The sequence below is a fragment of the Microcaecilia unicolor genome, chromosome 2 (assembly GCF_901765095.1).
Source record: "Microcaecilia unicolor chromosome 2, aMicUni1.1, whole genome shotgun sequence".
Classification (NCBI taxonomy): domain Eukaryota; kingdom Metazoa; phylum Chordata; class Amphibia; order Gymnophiona; family Siphonopidae; genus Microcaecilia; species Microcaecilia unicolor.
Window position 1 is genome coordinate 552,538,548 of NC_044032.1, and position 15,796 is coordinate 552,554,343.

General features: G+C 43.4%; 1 protein-coding gene across 2 annotated transcripts in view; it reads left to right on the plus strand.

Moving 5' to 3' along the window:
- Positions 1–15,796, plus strand: part of CWH43 (cell wall biogenesis 43 C-terminal homolog) — a 156,243-nt gene that overhangs the window by 129,268 nt on the left and 11,179 nt on the right. For both annotated transcript variants that reach the window (XM_030191366.1, XM_030191367.1), the window contains exon 15: positions 9,948–10,103. In XM_030191366.1, the coding sequence (XP_030047226.1) occupies positions 9,948–10,103 (156 nt within the window). The remainder of the gene's footprint in view (positions 1–9,947; positions 10,104–15,796) is intronic.

The following is a 15,796-nucleotide window of genomic DNA, read 5'->3' on the forward strand; positions in this document are numbered from 1 at the left end:
AGGGTGAGTGGTTGCCTACTTAAAAATCAGTCTTTCTTCTTTTTGTATCAAAAGTTGAGAAACATCTCACCCTCTCGGAAGTTGTACAATCTGTAATACTATGAATCTTAAATGTTGTATTCTATGTCGAGCTTCCAGTCAATATTGAACCAATGGTGTCTCCTTATGCGCCAACCACAGATTGCTTAAATGTTCAGCTATACACTGCTTGATCTTTCTTTTAGTCTGCCCATTATAATATTTTGGCGTTACTGTTTAGTGGCACGGCACATTGAATGTGGAAAAGCTCATTCAGTTCCAATGGGCTTCTTTGCATTCAGTGCACGCTAAGTGGTAGTACTGCTTTGTAAAAGGAGCCCTGAATTAAGTTTATCTACTATAAAGGTATTACCTTGTTTTGTTCTTTTAATTTGTTAAACTCTGTTTCGGTGTATTCTCTCTTATGGAAAATTATAAATGTCATATTACCATTGAACACTAGATGGCAAGCTTTACCACAAAATGTATTTTTGTAATCAGATTCAAATTATAATAACACAATCTTGACTAATACAAATTAGGGGTGGGTAGGGATTAAAAATTTTAATTGCGTGATTAATTGCGCTTAATCATGGCGTGCATCCAGCCTCTTCCCGGCTCCCCCCTCCCTTGGAAGCCAGGCCTGGGGAATTTTGCCCCCCCCCCCCCCCCGGCAGCCCTGCAGTGTAAAACCAGAGTAAAGGACAATCAGACTGAGCACCCAAAATATAAGGAAATAGGGGTTGAACTACAATCACGATAGGAAAGTAAGGAAGAGGGAAACAAGAGGTAAGCTAGCCTGAGTTCCAGAACTCCACAGCCAGATATGATTATATTTTAGAAATTCTGGTTCTCAATTTTGTAGCCAACGTATTTGGTTGTATCCAGATGTAACAAAAGCTCTGAAGTAAGTACAAACAGGAAATCCAATAGGTTAGCATTTAACTTTCAAAAAGGGGAGACTATGATAAAATGTTTAGAAAGGTTCAAAAAAAAAAAACTTAGAGGAGCAGCTGCGAAGGTCAAAAATTTACATCAGGTGTGGATGCTGTTCAAAAATACCATCATGGAATCCCAGGCCAATATTCCATTATTCAAAAAGGAGGAAGGAAGGCTGGCCAAACGACAGCTGGCATTCTTAACAAATGAGGTGAAGGAAGCTTTTAGAGCTAAAAGAAAATCCTTGAAAAAAATAGAAGGATCCAACTGAAAATAATAAACAATTTAAGGAATGGCATGTCAAATGCAAAGTGCTTGATAAGGAAGGCAAAGAGGGGCTTTGAAAAAAGATTGCATTGAAGGCAAAAAAACATAGTAAAAACTTTTTTAGGTATATTAAAAGCAAGCAGCCAGCAAAAGAATCAGTTGGACTACTGAAGGGGTGAAAGGGAAACTCGGGGAAGACAAAGCCATAGTGAAGAGATTAAATGAATTCTTTGCTTCAGTCTTCACTGAGGAAGATTTGGGAGAGATACCGGTGCCACAAAGCTGATGAGTCAGAGAAACTGAATGAAATCTCTATAAACCTGGAAGATGTAATGTAATGCCACAATTTGACAAATTGAAGAGTAGCAATTCGCCTGGACCAGATGATACTCATCACAGAGTACTGATAACATTGAAAAATGAACTTGCAGAACTGTTGTTGTTAGTATGTAATTTATCTTTAAAATCAAACAGGGTACCAGAAGATTGGAGGGTGGCCAATGTAATGCCGATTTAAAAAAAAAAAAAGGTTCCAGAGGTGATCCAGGAAATTATAGACAGGTGAGCCTGATGTCAGTGCCGGGCAAAATGGTAGAGACTATTATAAAGAACATATTCAAAAGCATGGATTAATGAGACAAAGCCCACATGGATTTAGTGAAGGAAAATCTTGCCTCACCAATCTACTACATTTCTTTGAAGGGGTGAACAAATGTGTGGATAAAGGTGAGCTGGTTGATATTGTGTATCTGGATTTTCAAAAGACATTTGACAAAGTACCTCATGAAAGACTCCAGAGGAAATTGGAGAATCATGGGATAGGAGGTAGTGTTCTATTGTGGATTAAAAACTGGTTAAAGGATAGAAAACAGAGAGTAGGGTTAAATGGTCAGTATTCTCAATGGAGAAGGGTAAATAGTGGGGTTCCCCAGGGGTCTGTGCTGGGTCCGTTGCTTTTTAGCATATTTATAAATGATCTTGAGATGGGAGTAACTAGTGAGGTAATTAAATTTGCTGACAACACAAAGTTATTCAAAGTTGTTAAATCGCAAGAGGATTGTGAAAAATTACAAGAGGACCTTACGAGACTGGGAGACTGGGCATCCAAATGGCAGATGACGTTTAATGTGAGCAAGTGCAAAGTGATGCATGTGGGAAAGAGGAACCTGAACTATAGTTACATGATGCAAGATTCCACATTAGGTGTCACCGACCAGGAAAAGGTTCTAGGTGTCATAGTTGATGATATGTTGAAACCCTCTGCTCAGTGTGTGGCGGCTAAGAAAGCAAATAGAATGTTAGATATTATTAGGAAAGAGATGGAAAACAAAAATGAAGACGTTATAGTGCCATGGTGCGACTGCACCTTAATACTGTATGCAGTTCTGGTCACCGCATCTCAAAAAAGATATAGTGGGATTAGAAAAGGTTCAGAGAAGGGCAATGAAAATGATAAAGGGGATGTGATGTCCTCCTTTATGAGGAAATGCTAAACAGTACATACCAGCCTCTGACAGCAGATGTTATGGCCAGGCCTATTAGAGCAGCAAGCAGGTCCCTGGAGTAGCCTACTGGTTGGTGCAGTGCACTGTAGAGAAGGGAACCCAGGCCCATATCCCACTCTAACTATTACACTTGTGGGGGAAAATGTGAGCCTTCTAAAACACACCAGAAACCTACTGTACCCGCATATAGGTGACACCTGCAACCATAAGGCCTATTGTAGTGGTATACAGTTGGGTACAATAGGTTTTTGGTGGGTTTTGGAGGACTCACCATACAGTGTAAGAGGGTGACAGTGAGATGTTGACCAGGGACTTTTTATGTGACGTTTACTGCAGTGCCTGCAAGGGTGCACCACTGCTCTGCTGGGATGTCTGTGTGACCAGTCTACTAAGAATGCTGCCCCCCCCCCCCCCCCCCCCAGTATATCCCAATAGCATGTTTTTGTGTGTTTTTTTCCTTGGACTTTTTAATTCTGAAAATGGTCCAAAAAGATAGATGCATTGATCAAAAAAATATCTAGCAAATGGCCAGTTTCAAAACAAAAACATTGACATTTTTCTGGTTTGAAAATTGTTATGTTCGCCACTTGATTTTTTTTTGTGGATGTTTTCAGTAAAATGTCCAAAATTGGATTTAGACGTCATATCAAAAATGCCCCTCCACATCTTTTGAATATAATACAGTATGGGGTGATTTCATGACAGAGTACCTATGACAAAATTTCCAAAAAAGGGCTTATTTTATAAAAGCAAAACAAAAACCTAATTCTATATTGTGTGCTGAACCTTCAAACTTGGGAGAGCATTTGAGATATAAACTCGGTGGCTCATTTTGATCATGTTGATCAACATCTTAACAATCTATATCGTTAATTCCAGCAGACTGAAAGAACAATTGATTTTAACACCACAGTTCTGTAGGGGAATCCAATTTCAGAAGATCTTTAAATCACTCTTCCCTGTATCAGGAATCTCTTTATGGAATTCACTCCCCCTTGCCATTAGAAAGAGATTAACTACCTCAGCTTCCGGAAGAGGTTAAAAACATTCCTTTTTCCAAAGTCTAACACATAACAAAAGTCTTTCCCTTCTAAAGACTGTTATATAACGACCACTACTTCTACAGTTCCCTTAACTGGTAACAAAACCATCAAAACAAAACCTTTACAATTTTCACACTTTATAGTATTATATAAGATTGTATTCACCGAACAAGACTGTAAAACTGTATTCAACTAATTTCCTTCTTCTAACGTCATATCCATCCATGTCTGACTTATGATGTAAACTTGCACTGAATGGGGGACATTAGTAGTATATAAGATTGGAATTGAATTTTCAAAGCGCTTACACATACAAAGTTACATAGACTACTATCAGGCTTATTTTTGAAAGAGAAGGGCGCCCAAATCGGCATAATTGAAAGCCGATTTTGGGCGTCCTCAACTGCTTTCCGTCGCGGGGATGACCAAAGCTCACGGGGGTGTGTTGGAAGCGTAGCGTACGCGGGACTGGGGCGTGCCTAACACATGGGCATCCTTGACTGATAATGGTAAAAAAAAGGGCGTCCCTGACGAGCACTGGGCAACTTTACTTGGTCCATTTTTTGTTATGACCAAGCCTCAAAAAGGTGCCCGAACTGACCAGATGACCACCGGAGGGAATCAGAGATGACCTCCCCTTACTCCCCCAGTGGTCACCTACCCCCTCCCACCCTAAAAATAAAACTTAAAAAATATTTTTTTCCAGCCTCTATGCCAGCCTCAAATGTCATACCCAGCTCCATGACAGCAGTATGCAGGTCCCTGGAGCAGTTTTAGTAGATGCAGTTCACTTCAGGCAGGTGGACCCAGACCCATCCCCCCTCTACCTGTTACAGTTGTGGTGGTAAATGTGAGCCCTTCAAAATCCACCAGAAACCCACTCTACCCACATGTAGGTGCCCCCCTTTACCCCTTAGGGCTATGGTAGTGGTGTACAGTTGTGGGTAGTGGGTTTTAGGGGGGAGGGGGCTCAGCACACAAGGTAAGGGAGCTATGCACCTGGGAGTTTTTTCTGAAGTCCACTACAGTGCCCCCTAGGGTGCCCAGTTGGTGTCCTGGCATGTGAGGGGGGACCAGTGCAATATGAATGCTGGCTCCTCCTACGACCAAATGGCTTGGATTTGGTTGTTTCTGAGATGGGCGTCCTTGGTTTCCATTATCGATGAAAATCGTGGACGACCATCTCTAAGGTCGACCTAAATTTCGCGATTTGGGCGTCCCTGACTGTTTTATTGAAATGAAAGATGGACGTCCATCTTGTTTTGATAATACGGGTTTCCCCACCCCTTCGCCGGGACGTCCTGCGAGGACACCTTAGGAAAACTTGGGCTCCCCTTTCGATTATGCCTCTCCGTGTAATTTTGTAAGTCCTATATCTATTGTAATGTTCTTCACTCATTTCAGACCAAATAACACAGGATTCATAAAAAGTGCACGTGGAGGGGCATTTTTGAAAGAAACGTCCAAGTTGCAATTTGGATGTCTTTGCAAAACGTCGAAATCCAGGGGTGGGGAAAACTGTATTTTCAAAAAAAATGGACGTCCATCTTTCGTTTTGAAAATACTGTCAGAGACGTCCAAATCCTTAAATTTGGACGTCCCTAGATTTGGACGTTTCTGACTTTCACCGATTTTCGAAACCAAAGACGTCCATGCCAAAAACATCCAAATGAAAGCCATTTGGATGTGGGAGGAGCCAGCACTGGTCCCCCTGACATGCCAGGACACCAACCAGGCATCCTAGGGGGCACTGCAGTGGACTTCATAAAATGCTCCCAGGAACATAGCTCCCTTACCTTGTGTGCTGAGCCCCCCAAAACTCACTACCCACAACTGTACACTACTACCATAGCACTTACGGATGAAAGGGGGCACCTATATATGGGTACAGTGGGTTTTGGAGAGCTCGCTGTTTCCTCCACAAATGTAACAGGTGGGGGGGGGGGGTATGGGCCTGGGTCCGCCTGTCTGAAGTGCACTGCAGTACTCACTAAAACTGCTCCTGGGACCTTCATGCACTGTCATGGACCTGAGTATGACATCTGAGGCTGGCATAGAGGCTGGCACGAAATATTTTTAAAGATGTTTTTTGAGGGTGGGAGGGGGTTAGTGACCACTGGGGAAATAATGGGAGGTGATCCTCGATTCTCTCCGGTGGTCATCTGGTCATTTTGGGCACCTTTTTGTGCCTTATTCGTAAAAAAAAATACATCCGGGTGAAAACGTCCAAGTCCTTGTGATGGACTGCAGTTGTAGACGTCCAAACTTGGGTTTCGATTATACCGATTTGGACATCTCTTTGAGACGGACGTCCATCTTCCGATTTATGTTGAAAGATGGACGTCCTTCTCTTTTAAAAATGAGCCTGTTAATATACCACCATGTTTTGATGAGAGCATCAGGGATCTCCATAGAATAATCAGCATATATCTAATGTAATACATCGCCGTGGGATCAAACTTTATCACAGCACTGCAACATAGGTGTCTAATTGCACACTTTAAAAAGCTCTTAAAACTATCCCTAATAGTGCACACATTCTCTTGCACAAATTTGTACCTCTCAGAAGGTCACAGTTCCACTTCTGCTCCATGTGAACTAGCTCCCCAAAACACTTTGAGCAGTGTGCATACAAGTACATGTGTATTTGGCCACAGAGTTTTTTTAGATGAGCTCCATTACACATTTCTTTGATTTATATCCTGCCTATGATCTAAGTGAGTTACAGATAAAACATAAATAAAAATCATACACAAATAACATGCAGCAATGATGTATTTCTAACTTAAATCTTAATTACCATCATGCTTTACATGCAGCAAATGCTTTAATCAAATATCCCCTAAATGTATACTTAATGTTTTTGGATCACGTTTCTTGGACTTTGGGGAAATCTATGCAAGTCTAATCCAAACTTAAGGGCCCTTTTACTATAGCACGGTAGGTTTTGCCTAATGCCAAAGTCTTTGCAATAAATACAGGGCCATGTTCAGTGTCTCCTTGCATTTACCACAAAAGGCCAGACACAGGTGCTCACAGCTCAAATGTGCTATGTGACAGTAATAAATGAAGAGACCAGCTTCTGGTTGAAAAGGTTTATTCCTTAGTGTCCCTCCGGATCGGTCCAGGAACTGACTTGTGGGTTGTGCACTCCTTCCAGCAGGTGGACCGGTCCGGAGGGACTAAAGGAAAGCAAATTAGCAGGTAAGATCTAATTTCTCCTTCTGTTTCTCCTTAGTCCCAAAAATCAAATTTCTGAAAACAGTTTTTAAAATGACATAAAAATATACTTTAAATAAAAGTCACACTGTTCAGGTGAAAATTCTCAATATTTGCCTCCAGCTACTGAGAGAATTCTTTAGTTACTCATGAAGCATCCTTTGCCTTGGAGAGTGGGCAGCTATCCATTTTACACCAAACACATTTTCAGTTTATACAGTTGTATGGTTTTAGGGGCCCTTTTACTGAGCTGCGTAAGTACCTATGTGTACTCAACATGCATTAATTTTGAGTTACCGCCCCGGGCTACCACATGGCCCTTATGGTAATTTCATTTTTTATGCGCGTCCACTACGTGCATCGGAAAATATTTTGATTTTCTGGCATTCAGGCAGTACTCTGCATTTTAAGCGCGTAGACCATTACCACCCGGTTACCACGTAAGACCTTACCGTTAGGTCAATGGCTGGCGGTAAGGTTTAAGGCCCAAAATGGACGCACGGCAGTTTTTATTTTGCTGCACATCCATTTTCGGCAAAAAGTTTAGAAAGACATTTTTTATAGGTGCGCTGAAAAATGGTTCTGTGTGCGCCCAAAACACACGTCTACACTACCACAGGCCATTTTTCAATGCACCTTTGTAAAAGGGCCCCTAACTTTGTTCAATATTTCATTTTTGTTTTATTTTTAAAATTTGTTTTTGAAAGATTGAGTTTGTTCCTCTATTTAAGATTAATTTCTGAATTCCCATTCTCATAAGTATTTAGTGAGCTGTAATAACTTAGCCAAGATTGGGTGGCAGAGCCGGTGGTGGGAGGCGGGGATGGTACTGGGCAGACTTATATGGTCTGTGCCAGAGCCAGTGGTGGGAGGCGGGACTGGTGGTTGGGAGGCGGGGATAGTGCTGGACAGACTTATACGGTCTGTGCCCTGAAAAGGACAGGTACAAATCAAGGTAAGGTATACACAAAAAGTAGCACATATGAGTTTATCTTGTTGGACAGACTGGATGGACCGTGCAGGTCTTTTTCTGCCGTCATCTACTATGTTACTGAGTTACTTACTGCTCCACACAGCACTGCATTACATGTTGGCACAGATAGTGCTTGAGCAGCTTGATGCAGCAGCGCTCTTCCCTCCTCCCAATCCCTCCATCACACTTTATAACCTCCCAATAGCGCCCAATCTCTACCCTGCACCTCTGATGCAAATGCCAAGATCCCTCTGCACCCCAATTCTAATTCCAAGACCTCCCCACACCCCTGATGCAGATACAAAGACACGTCCCTCCCCCAACAACCCAGCCCCACCCAACACAAACCCTGCCATCCCCCAGAAAAGTCCATCTCGTGCCATCCAAACCCTGCCCTGGTTTACCCCCTCCCCCCAGAACTCACCTAGGTGGTTCCCCAAGTAGCAGTGATTCCCCTTTACAGCCTCTCAGGTAGGTGCCACAATCCAAAATGGCACCAATTTCCCTTGGTGGTACTGCCAGGGGTCATTGGTGCTATTTTGGATTCCTGAGCCTAACCGGGTAGCAGTGATCCACTACTGGCCACTGCTGAAAACTCTCTAGTTGAGCCCTGGGGGTGGGGGAGGGTAGACTGGAGTTTGGATGGCAGGGAGTAGAGTTTTGCAGGAAGGGTTGGGGTTTGGGTTTGTGTTGAAGGGGGCCTGGAATGTTTGAGGGAGGGGTATGAGATTTGCATTGGAGGTGCAGGAGGGTCTCTTAAAATTAGCATCAGGGGTGCAGGAGGTCTTGGAATTTGTGCTGGAGGTGTGGGATAGGGATCAGATGCTATTGTTTGTGAACCAGCTTGTACCATTTTTTCATTAGGGCAGTATATCAAGAACTCAATAAAAAAGATTGTGGTGAGAGATGTGGGAGGAGGAAAGTGTGCACTGCAGCTCCTTTGCTAGCATGCTGCACTACTGCACTGCCAGTAGAGCAGCTGTACTTCCACCTCCTTTTGAGGCGGCAGTAAGTTTGGCAGCACTATCAGCAGTGCACAGTATTCAATTCTTGTATACCACTAACAGGGCCGCCAAGATGGGGGGGCAGGGGGGACAAAATTCCCTGGGCCCAGGCCTCCAAGGGGCCGCAGTTCCCTCCACCCGCCCCCCTTGGGGCGGGACACAGGGAGGGAAGGCCCGAAGGGAGGCAATCTGCAGACTACCGCTGCTGCGCTTCTTTCACACGGAGTGAGATTGAGGTGAGGCTCTATGATTTTAGTTCAGGGGGGCCCGGCCCGGGGGTGGAGGGGGTGGCAGGGGCGGGGCCCTGGGGGCAGCCTTGCCCCGGACCCGGCCCAGTCTCTCAGTGGCCCTGACCACTAATATTACCTTTCCAGGGTTCAGTCAGGTTTACATTCTAGGTGAGACAAAAGCAGATAGTGTCAGTGTGAGGTATTGACCCAAATGATAGCTGTCACACCTCCACCTGCCCATGTCTTGCCCAGATTCCACCTACTCCTGCGTTAGGCAGCTAATGTGGGATTTTTACCACATTGGCCTGCCTTTTTAATGCAGGATATCTCCAACTACTCTTCACCAATCTAAGTATCGCTTCATGAGCCACAAATCCACAATGTATTGACTGAAACCTTGTACATAATAAGAAATATAAGTGTATAAAGAAATCACTCAGTGTGTTGAGTGATTTCTTTATACCACTTATATTTATTATCTGCAAGGTTTCAGTTAGTCTATTGTGGATTTGTGGCTCATGAAGCGATATTTAGATCAGTGAAGAGTAGTTGGTGATATACTAGTGATATTCTTTTCTCACAGACATATATATTTATTCAAATGTTTTTAATGCTCGTATCTGCACCATTATCTATGGCGTGGTAAACCCCGTGTTAGCCGTTTAGCTTAGTAAATTGACCCCATAGTGTGTGTTTGTGTTGCAAAGCTATTCCTAATAATTTTCTTAAATGACATTCTCCTCTTACAGACTGGGCTATGCACGCATCTCTCATGCTGGACTAAGTGATACAGAAGTTCAAATTGCCAAATTTAGGATCCCTGGTGACTCATCTGCCTACGTAGACAATAACAGAATTATCATTGATCCTGACCAGATCTCCAAGGAAATCCATTTCAGTTCCAGGTTAGTGTTCTACCACAGGTAATTTCAGATAATGGTCACCATTTACTAAGCTGTGTTAAATGTTGCTGAAAGTACATTTTAATACAAGTAAAATTCCTTCAGGTACAAAGTGAAAGCCCCCTTACTTCCTTTCCCATCAAAAATCTTCCATATCCTTCTATCATCCCCATCTCCCAGATTGTCCTTCACTTGTCTTGCCCCATAGCTGTGGGGTCTAAAGAGGGCATTAGTTCTCCCACAGTCACTCTTGCCCTATTGACACCCTACTCTAAAAGGGCACTGGCTGACCCCAGGCTCTTCTTTGCCCAGCACAAGGATGGGGTCCATCTACTCCATTTTGACTTTTGAGACCAACAGAGCAAGAGCAAGTGGGGATCACTCTTATCATTTGTGTTGTAGTGGCACACTGGAAAATTGTGTGTGGGTGGAGGGAGGTCAGGTAGATAAGGGGATTAAAGAAGTTGGAAGAATTTCCAGGTGAGGGTATCCGAAAAGCATTCGAGGGAACCAGTTTTGGAGTTCTGGAAGGTGATTGTGGGCAAGATTAATGGTCAGGGCAATTATTATTATTTTAAATCTTTATTTTTATTTGAATTTTCTTATATTCCAAAACAAGCAATCATTTCAACTTTGGATAGTGCCATACAGTACCATTCTAAAGTCCATATAAGCCAGCGAATAGACTAGCTGCAGTAAGACTTGAAGATAGGTTGGAGTGTGTACAAATTTATATACCCGCACAATAGTCTTTATTTGTAATAAAATGTTATTTGCAATGGTCTGGACAATTATGTATATGCTGACTTGGTTAAAGGAGGGAAGCATGGTACCAAATACCAGGATTAATTTTTGTGTGGGCCTTAGCAACCGAGTACATTAGGGTTTACAAATCCCCTATCACAATATAAATACATTCTAAAAGTCCCACAAATGGGAGTGTTGCTGATTATAAATTGAAATCTGGAAGAGGAGAAAGCACTAAGTAAGAAACACTGCTCACTAGTTGTTGCCAATTGGAAGACAGTGCCAGAGGATGGATAGAAAAGACAGGCCAGACCTCTGTGGGCAGCAGTGGCACTTTTCCTTTCTCTTTCACTCCTTTTTGCCAACAGTTGATTGCCATGGCACAACTTTGCCTTGGGAGCCTTTGGAACTACACATCTGAGAGGGTCCCCTCTAAACATTTGGGCCTTAGGCCAGTGGTATAGCCGCAGGTTGGCCTGGTTAGGCAGGGGCCCACCCAGTTATGGTTGAGGCCCACCCAGCAGTGGAGCATATTGTTAGTGTAGCTGGCAGGGATCCTCAAGCTCCACCAGCTGAAGAGTTCTCTCTAGAGCTCCCCAAAGCTCTGAACCTCAGCGCAGTCGGCAGTGCATTTCCAGCTGCTGATTTCTGCACCCCCCCCCCCCAGTATGTTCAGTTCAACAGGCACCCCACGCACATGTGTGCATTGGGGGGGGGGGGGGTATGCTGGTTGAACAGAGCATGTGTTGGGGGGGGTGTTGGCATTGGGGTCTGAAAACACACTGCTGACTTCCCAGGGGTTATGACAGCTTGGGGGCTCTGGACAGGATTCTTCAGCTGTTGGGGCTTCTGCCCTGGATTGAGACAGCTTCAGGGGTGCTCCAGAGAGGACTTTTCAGCTGATGGGGCTTGAGAATACCTGCCAGCTACATAAACAATGGTCACAACTGTTGGGGCCAAACAGAAATTGAGGTCTGGTTATGCTACTGCCTTAGGCATCTTCCTAGTTTGCTTATGCCTTAATCCTGCCCTGGCACCAGGCATTCTTTGGACATACAGAACTGGAGGAGGAATTCAACAGGGACCTTCAATTCTTTTAACTTGGTGGCCTGGGAAAATCAGGCACCTTAGCCTGGCATTGCTTCAGAGTGAAAATTAGCTGCACCCCTTGAAGTATAGCTAAGTTTTTCCAGGATGAGCACGATGCATGAGATTTTTCGCAAGCCATGCCAATTAATTGCCTTGAATACATTTGTTATGTTTAATATTTATGAGGCCCTATTCCTTTTTGTCTTAAGCTGTAAAATCCGCAAAAGATAGGTGCTATAAGTAAATAGTGCATGTCTAGTAGTATATGGCATAAGTTATTAGCTGATATTGCAAATTATAGTGATTTTACAATTTGGCAAATAGGCTTCAGTTTCTGTATTGAGAGTAAGGAAGGAGCACATATCTAGTCTTTAAATAGAAGAGTCTCTATTTTGAAAGTGCATCTGCACCTTTTCTTTATTTTGTGCTCACAAAAGCACAGGGAATAATTTTCACAAGGCTGCTTAAAGTGAAGCGGCATAAATTACACTTGTAATTGCCATTATAGTATTCAGAACAGACTATCAAGAAACTTCAAACAGCCCAAAATACCGCAGCCAGACTCATATTTGGAAAAACAAAATATGAAAGCGCAAAACCCCTAAGAGAGAAACTTCATTGGCTCCCACTTAAAGAACGTATTGCGTTCAAGATCTGCACGATTGTTCACAAAATCATCCAGGGAGATGCCCCGACCTACATGCTAGACCTCGTGGACCTGCATCCCAGAAATGCTAAAAGATCAGCCCGCAAATTCCTTAATCTACATTTCCCCAACTGTAAAGGATTAAAATACAAGCTAACACATGCAACTAGCTTCTCTTACATGAGCACGCAGCTGTGGAATGCACTACCAACTAACTTGAAAACGATTACCGAAATAACTAACTTTTGCAAATCTCTGAAAACCTATCTCTTAAACAAGGTCTAAAACGAGAATCCATAGCTTAATTATAACACTTCACCACTTCACCTTATTCGGAAAGGCATCTTTCTATAATTGACCGCTTAGATCTTTTTTTTTTCTCATCCTTGATCTTGTTGTAACACCAATTGTATCTGTTCCCTGGAATGGTGATGCCATAACAGGTCTTTGTAAGCCACATTGAGCCTGCAAATAGGTGGAAAAATGTGGGATACAAATGCAATAAATAATAATAATAATTATGCACCTAACTTTAGGAGCAAGCATTTACGCTTGCTCAGTGGCTGGTGTCAATGCTTGCACCTGTTGGTAGTTAGGCGCATAACTGCTAGTATTCTAGAACCCACGTATGGAAGTGACAGTCACGTCCCCTTGCGGTTGCGCACTGTGGATTTTGTGTTCATACTTTATAGAATACCAACAGCTCAGCACGTGTAACTGCAAATTAGCGCCACTTAATACCAGTTAAAGCCAATTATTGGTTGTTAATGCCAATTAGCCACTTAAGTTGCGCACATAGTGAACCCTACTGTATAAATTGCGCATACAACTGTGCATGCTAAGTGCAAGATCGTGCATGCAATTTTATAGAATTAGGGGGACTATGTCTAAAATAGTACCCAACAGATAAAGTGTTTTGACAAAAATGCTACTAAGACAAAAGCACCAACACAATACAAGTTACCTCCCTAGACACGATGAAAGGGTGCTGAATTTGTGGAACAGCCTCCCAGTGGAAGTGGTGAAGACGAAAACAGTATCTGAATTCAAGCGAGAGTGGGACAAGTACATAGGATCTCTAAGGGAGCGATAGGGAGAGTAGATGGCATGGATGAGCAGACTGGATAGGCCATATGGTCTTAATCTGCTGACATTTTTCTCTATTTATATGTAATTGTGAGGGGGTTTATTGAATACTGCCCCTCACCCTTAGGAAAAGTCCCTCTGGTAGCCTGGACCACCTTAAGAGCACTGGTTCCACCCTGGGAGGAAGTGATCCAGGAGGGGCGGAACCAGTGCACTTTTTCTAGTGAAAAAGGTGCCAGTACTCAAATGCTAGGCCACCCTTCAGGGCTGGGGGTAATCACTGAGGGACCCTCCCCACAATAGCCAGGCCCCCTGCAACCAGTCACAGAACCTATGACAAGACAGAATTGGTGTGTAGAGCCTGAGCTCTTTAATTAAAACTTGGGGACCATGGGTCAATTTTAGCAGCCAATGGAAAAGGTGCTGGTACTCAGTACCCACAAGTACCCCCTCAAAAAAAGCCCTGGGCGGAACCCATACCGGGGTAGTATAAAAGACAGAGCAAGGATGAGGTTAAGGAGGTCCAGGGAAGGAAGAACAGAAGCCCCAGTCTATACTCTGACTAAATACGTCTAGTTGCTATGACCTGGCTGAGGTAAGCCAACTTTGTTTTTGTTAAGACTCACTAGCTTTGCTGAGATCTGGCTGAAGCCAGACCTGGACCTCTGATGGAAAACAAGAACTATAGGCTGTGTTTGGGGCGTGGCAACCGTGGCAGTGACAACTTGTGTTAGACCTGCAGTTAGAGGCCTGCTTAATAACTGTGTTAACTAAACCGCAGAGGCTTACCTACAGGGCCCTATGAAGGAACAGGCCCAGGGAGTTCTTTAAATAAATACTTATTTTGTGTTCATCCTTTTTGTCCGACTGCATTATTTCTCCGGCCTACTCCCAACCCTCACTTGGTGTCTTACATTAATGTTTGGGGTGCTCAGTTCACAGAGATGGCTCCTAGGCTGAGCAATTTATTTGAATATTAATACTCCCTTGCAGGGTTGACTCCAGACATACAGGGACCTGGAGCAGACATAAGGAGAGAGTGAGTGCAATCAGTACCAGGCTCTCTGAAGTTGTGCTCCAGTGACATCACTCAGCTTCAGCAGTTACCCTGTTTACCCTCCTCTGAGATTGACTGTGTACATGTGTCTGCTCCATCAGCAGGAACCCCAACTTAACTGCTTTGTAAATGTTTCTAATTTGTGCTGGATGGAAGGACCTTAGTATGGTATATTATTTTCAGAAGGAGTGACGCTATAATATGTTTGTTTGTTTCATTCTGCTTTTCCTCTGGCCTTTCAGATTTCCTCCAGATTCTTTTGGTTTTTGGTTCAATTGGAAGCAGCCTCTAATGGATTACAGAGCTATGAGACCAGGTGTTTTTGATCCCATTTAGATTAGGCATCATATAAGCAGTCCTTTGCCAGATGCCACAGGTTGTGGCTCCTTCTGCAATCTAATGTAGGTAAACTCTGAGTCTGGCCACTAACCCCCAGATTCTGTAAAGGTCAGCCAAATGTGGATGTGGTTCCAGATCTGTGCATAAACTTTAGTCATTTAAGCACTAAATCAAATCCTGGTCTTAAGTACTTAATTGGCAGTAATTAGAACTTAACACACTGATCTGTCCCTACACACAATCCTATAACATGGATGCCTAAATTTCATCATGTGCAACTCAGAGGGGATGTGGCCATGGCAGGGACATGGGTGGGTTGGGAGCATTCTCAGAAATTAGGTACGATGTTATAGAATACTGTTATTTGCATGCCTAACTGCCATCAATTGGGTAACAGCATTTACATCAGCTTTTGGCAGGCATAAGTGTTCAATCCCCAAAGTTAGGGAGGAGAAGTGCATCAAGCTAGTATTCTGTCTAGGGCACTCTGCACAGAACGCCCTTTAGATAATAGTAGCTTGATGAGGATCATAGCGGTGCCTAACTTTGGGCCCTAGTTACAGAATCTGGCCCTTAAGTTCACCATTGTGCGATGGCTGAGTTTCCCTTCCCCAAATTTGCTGTGAGCGATATCTATGTTGTATCCATTCATCATACCCGCACATCTCCTGACTTATTGGTCTAGGTTTGCAAGGCCACAGCACAGTTGCCAACCCTCAAATTAGAGATGAC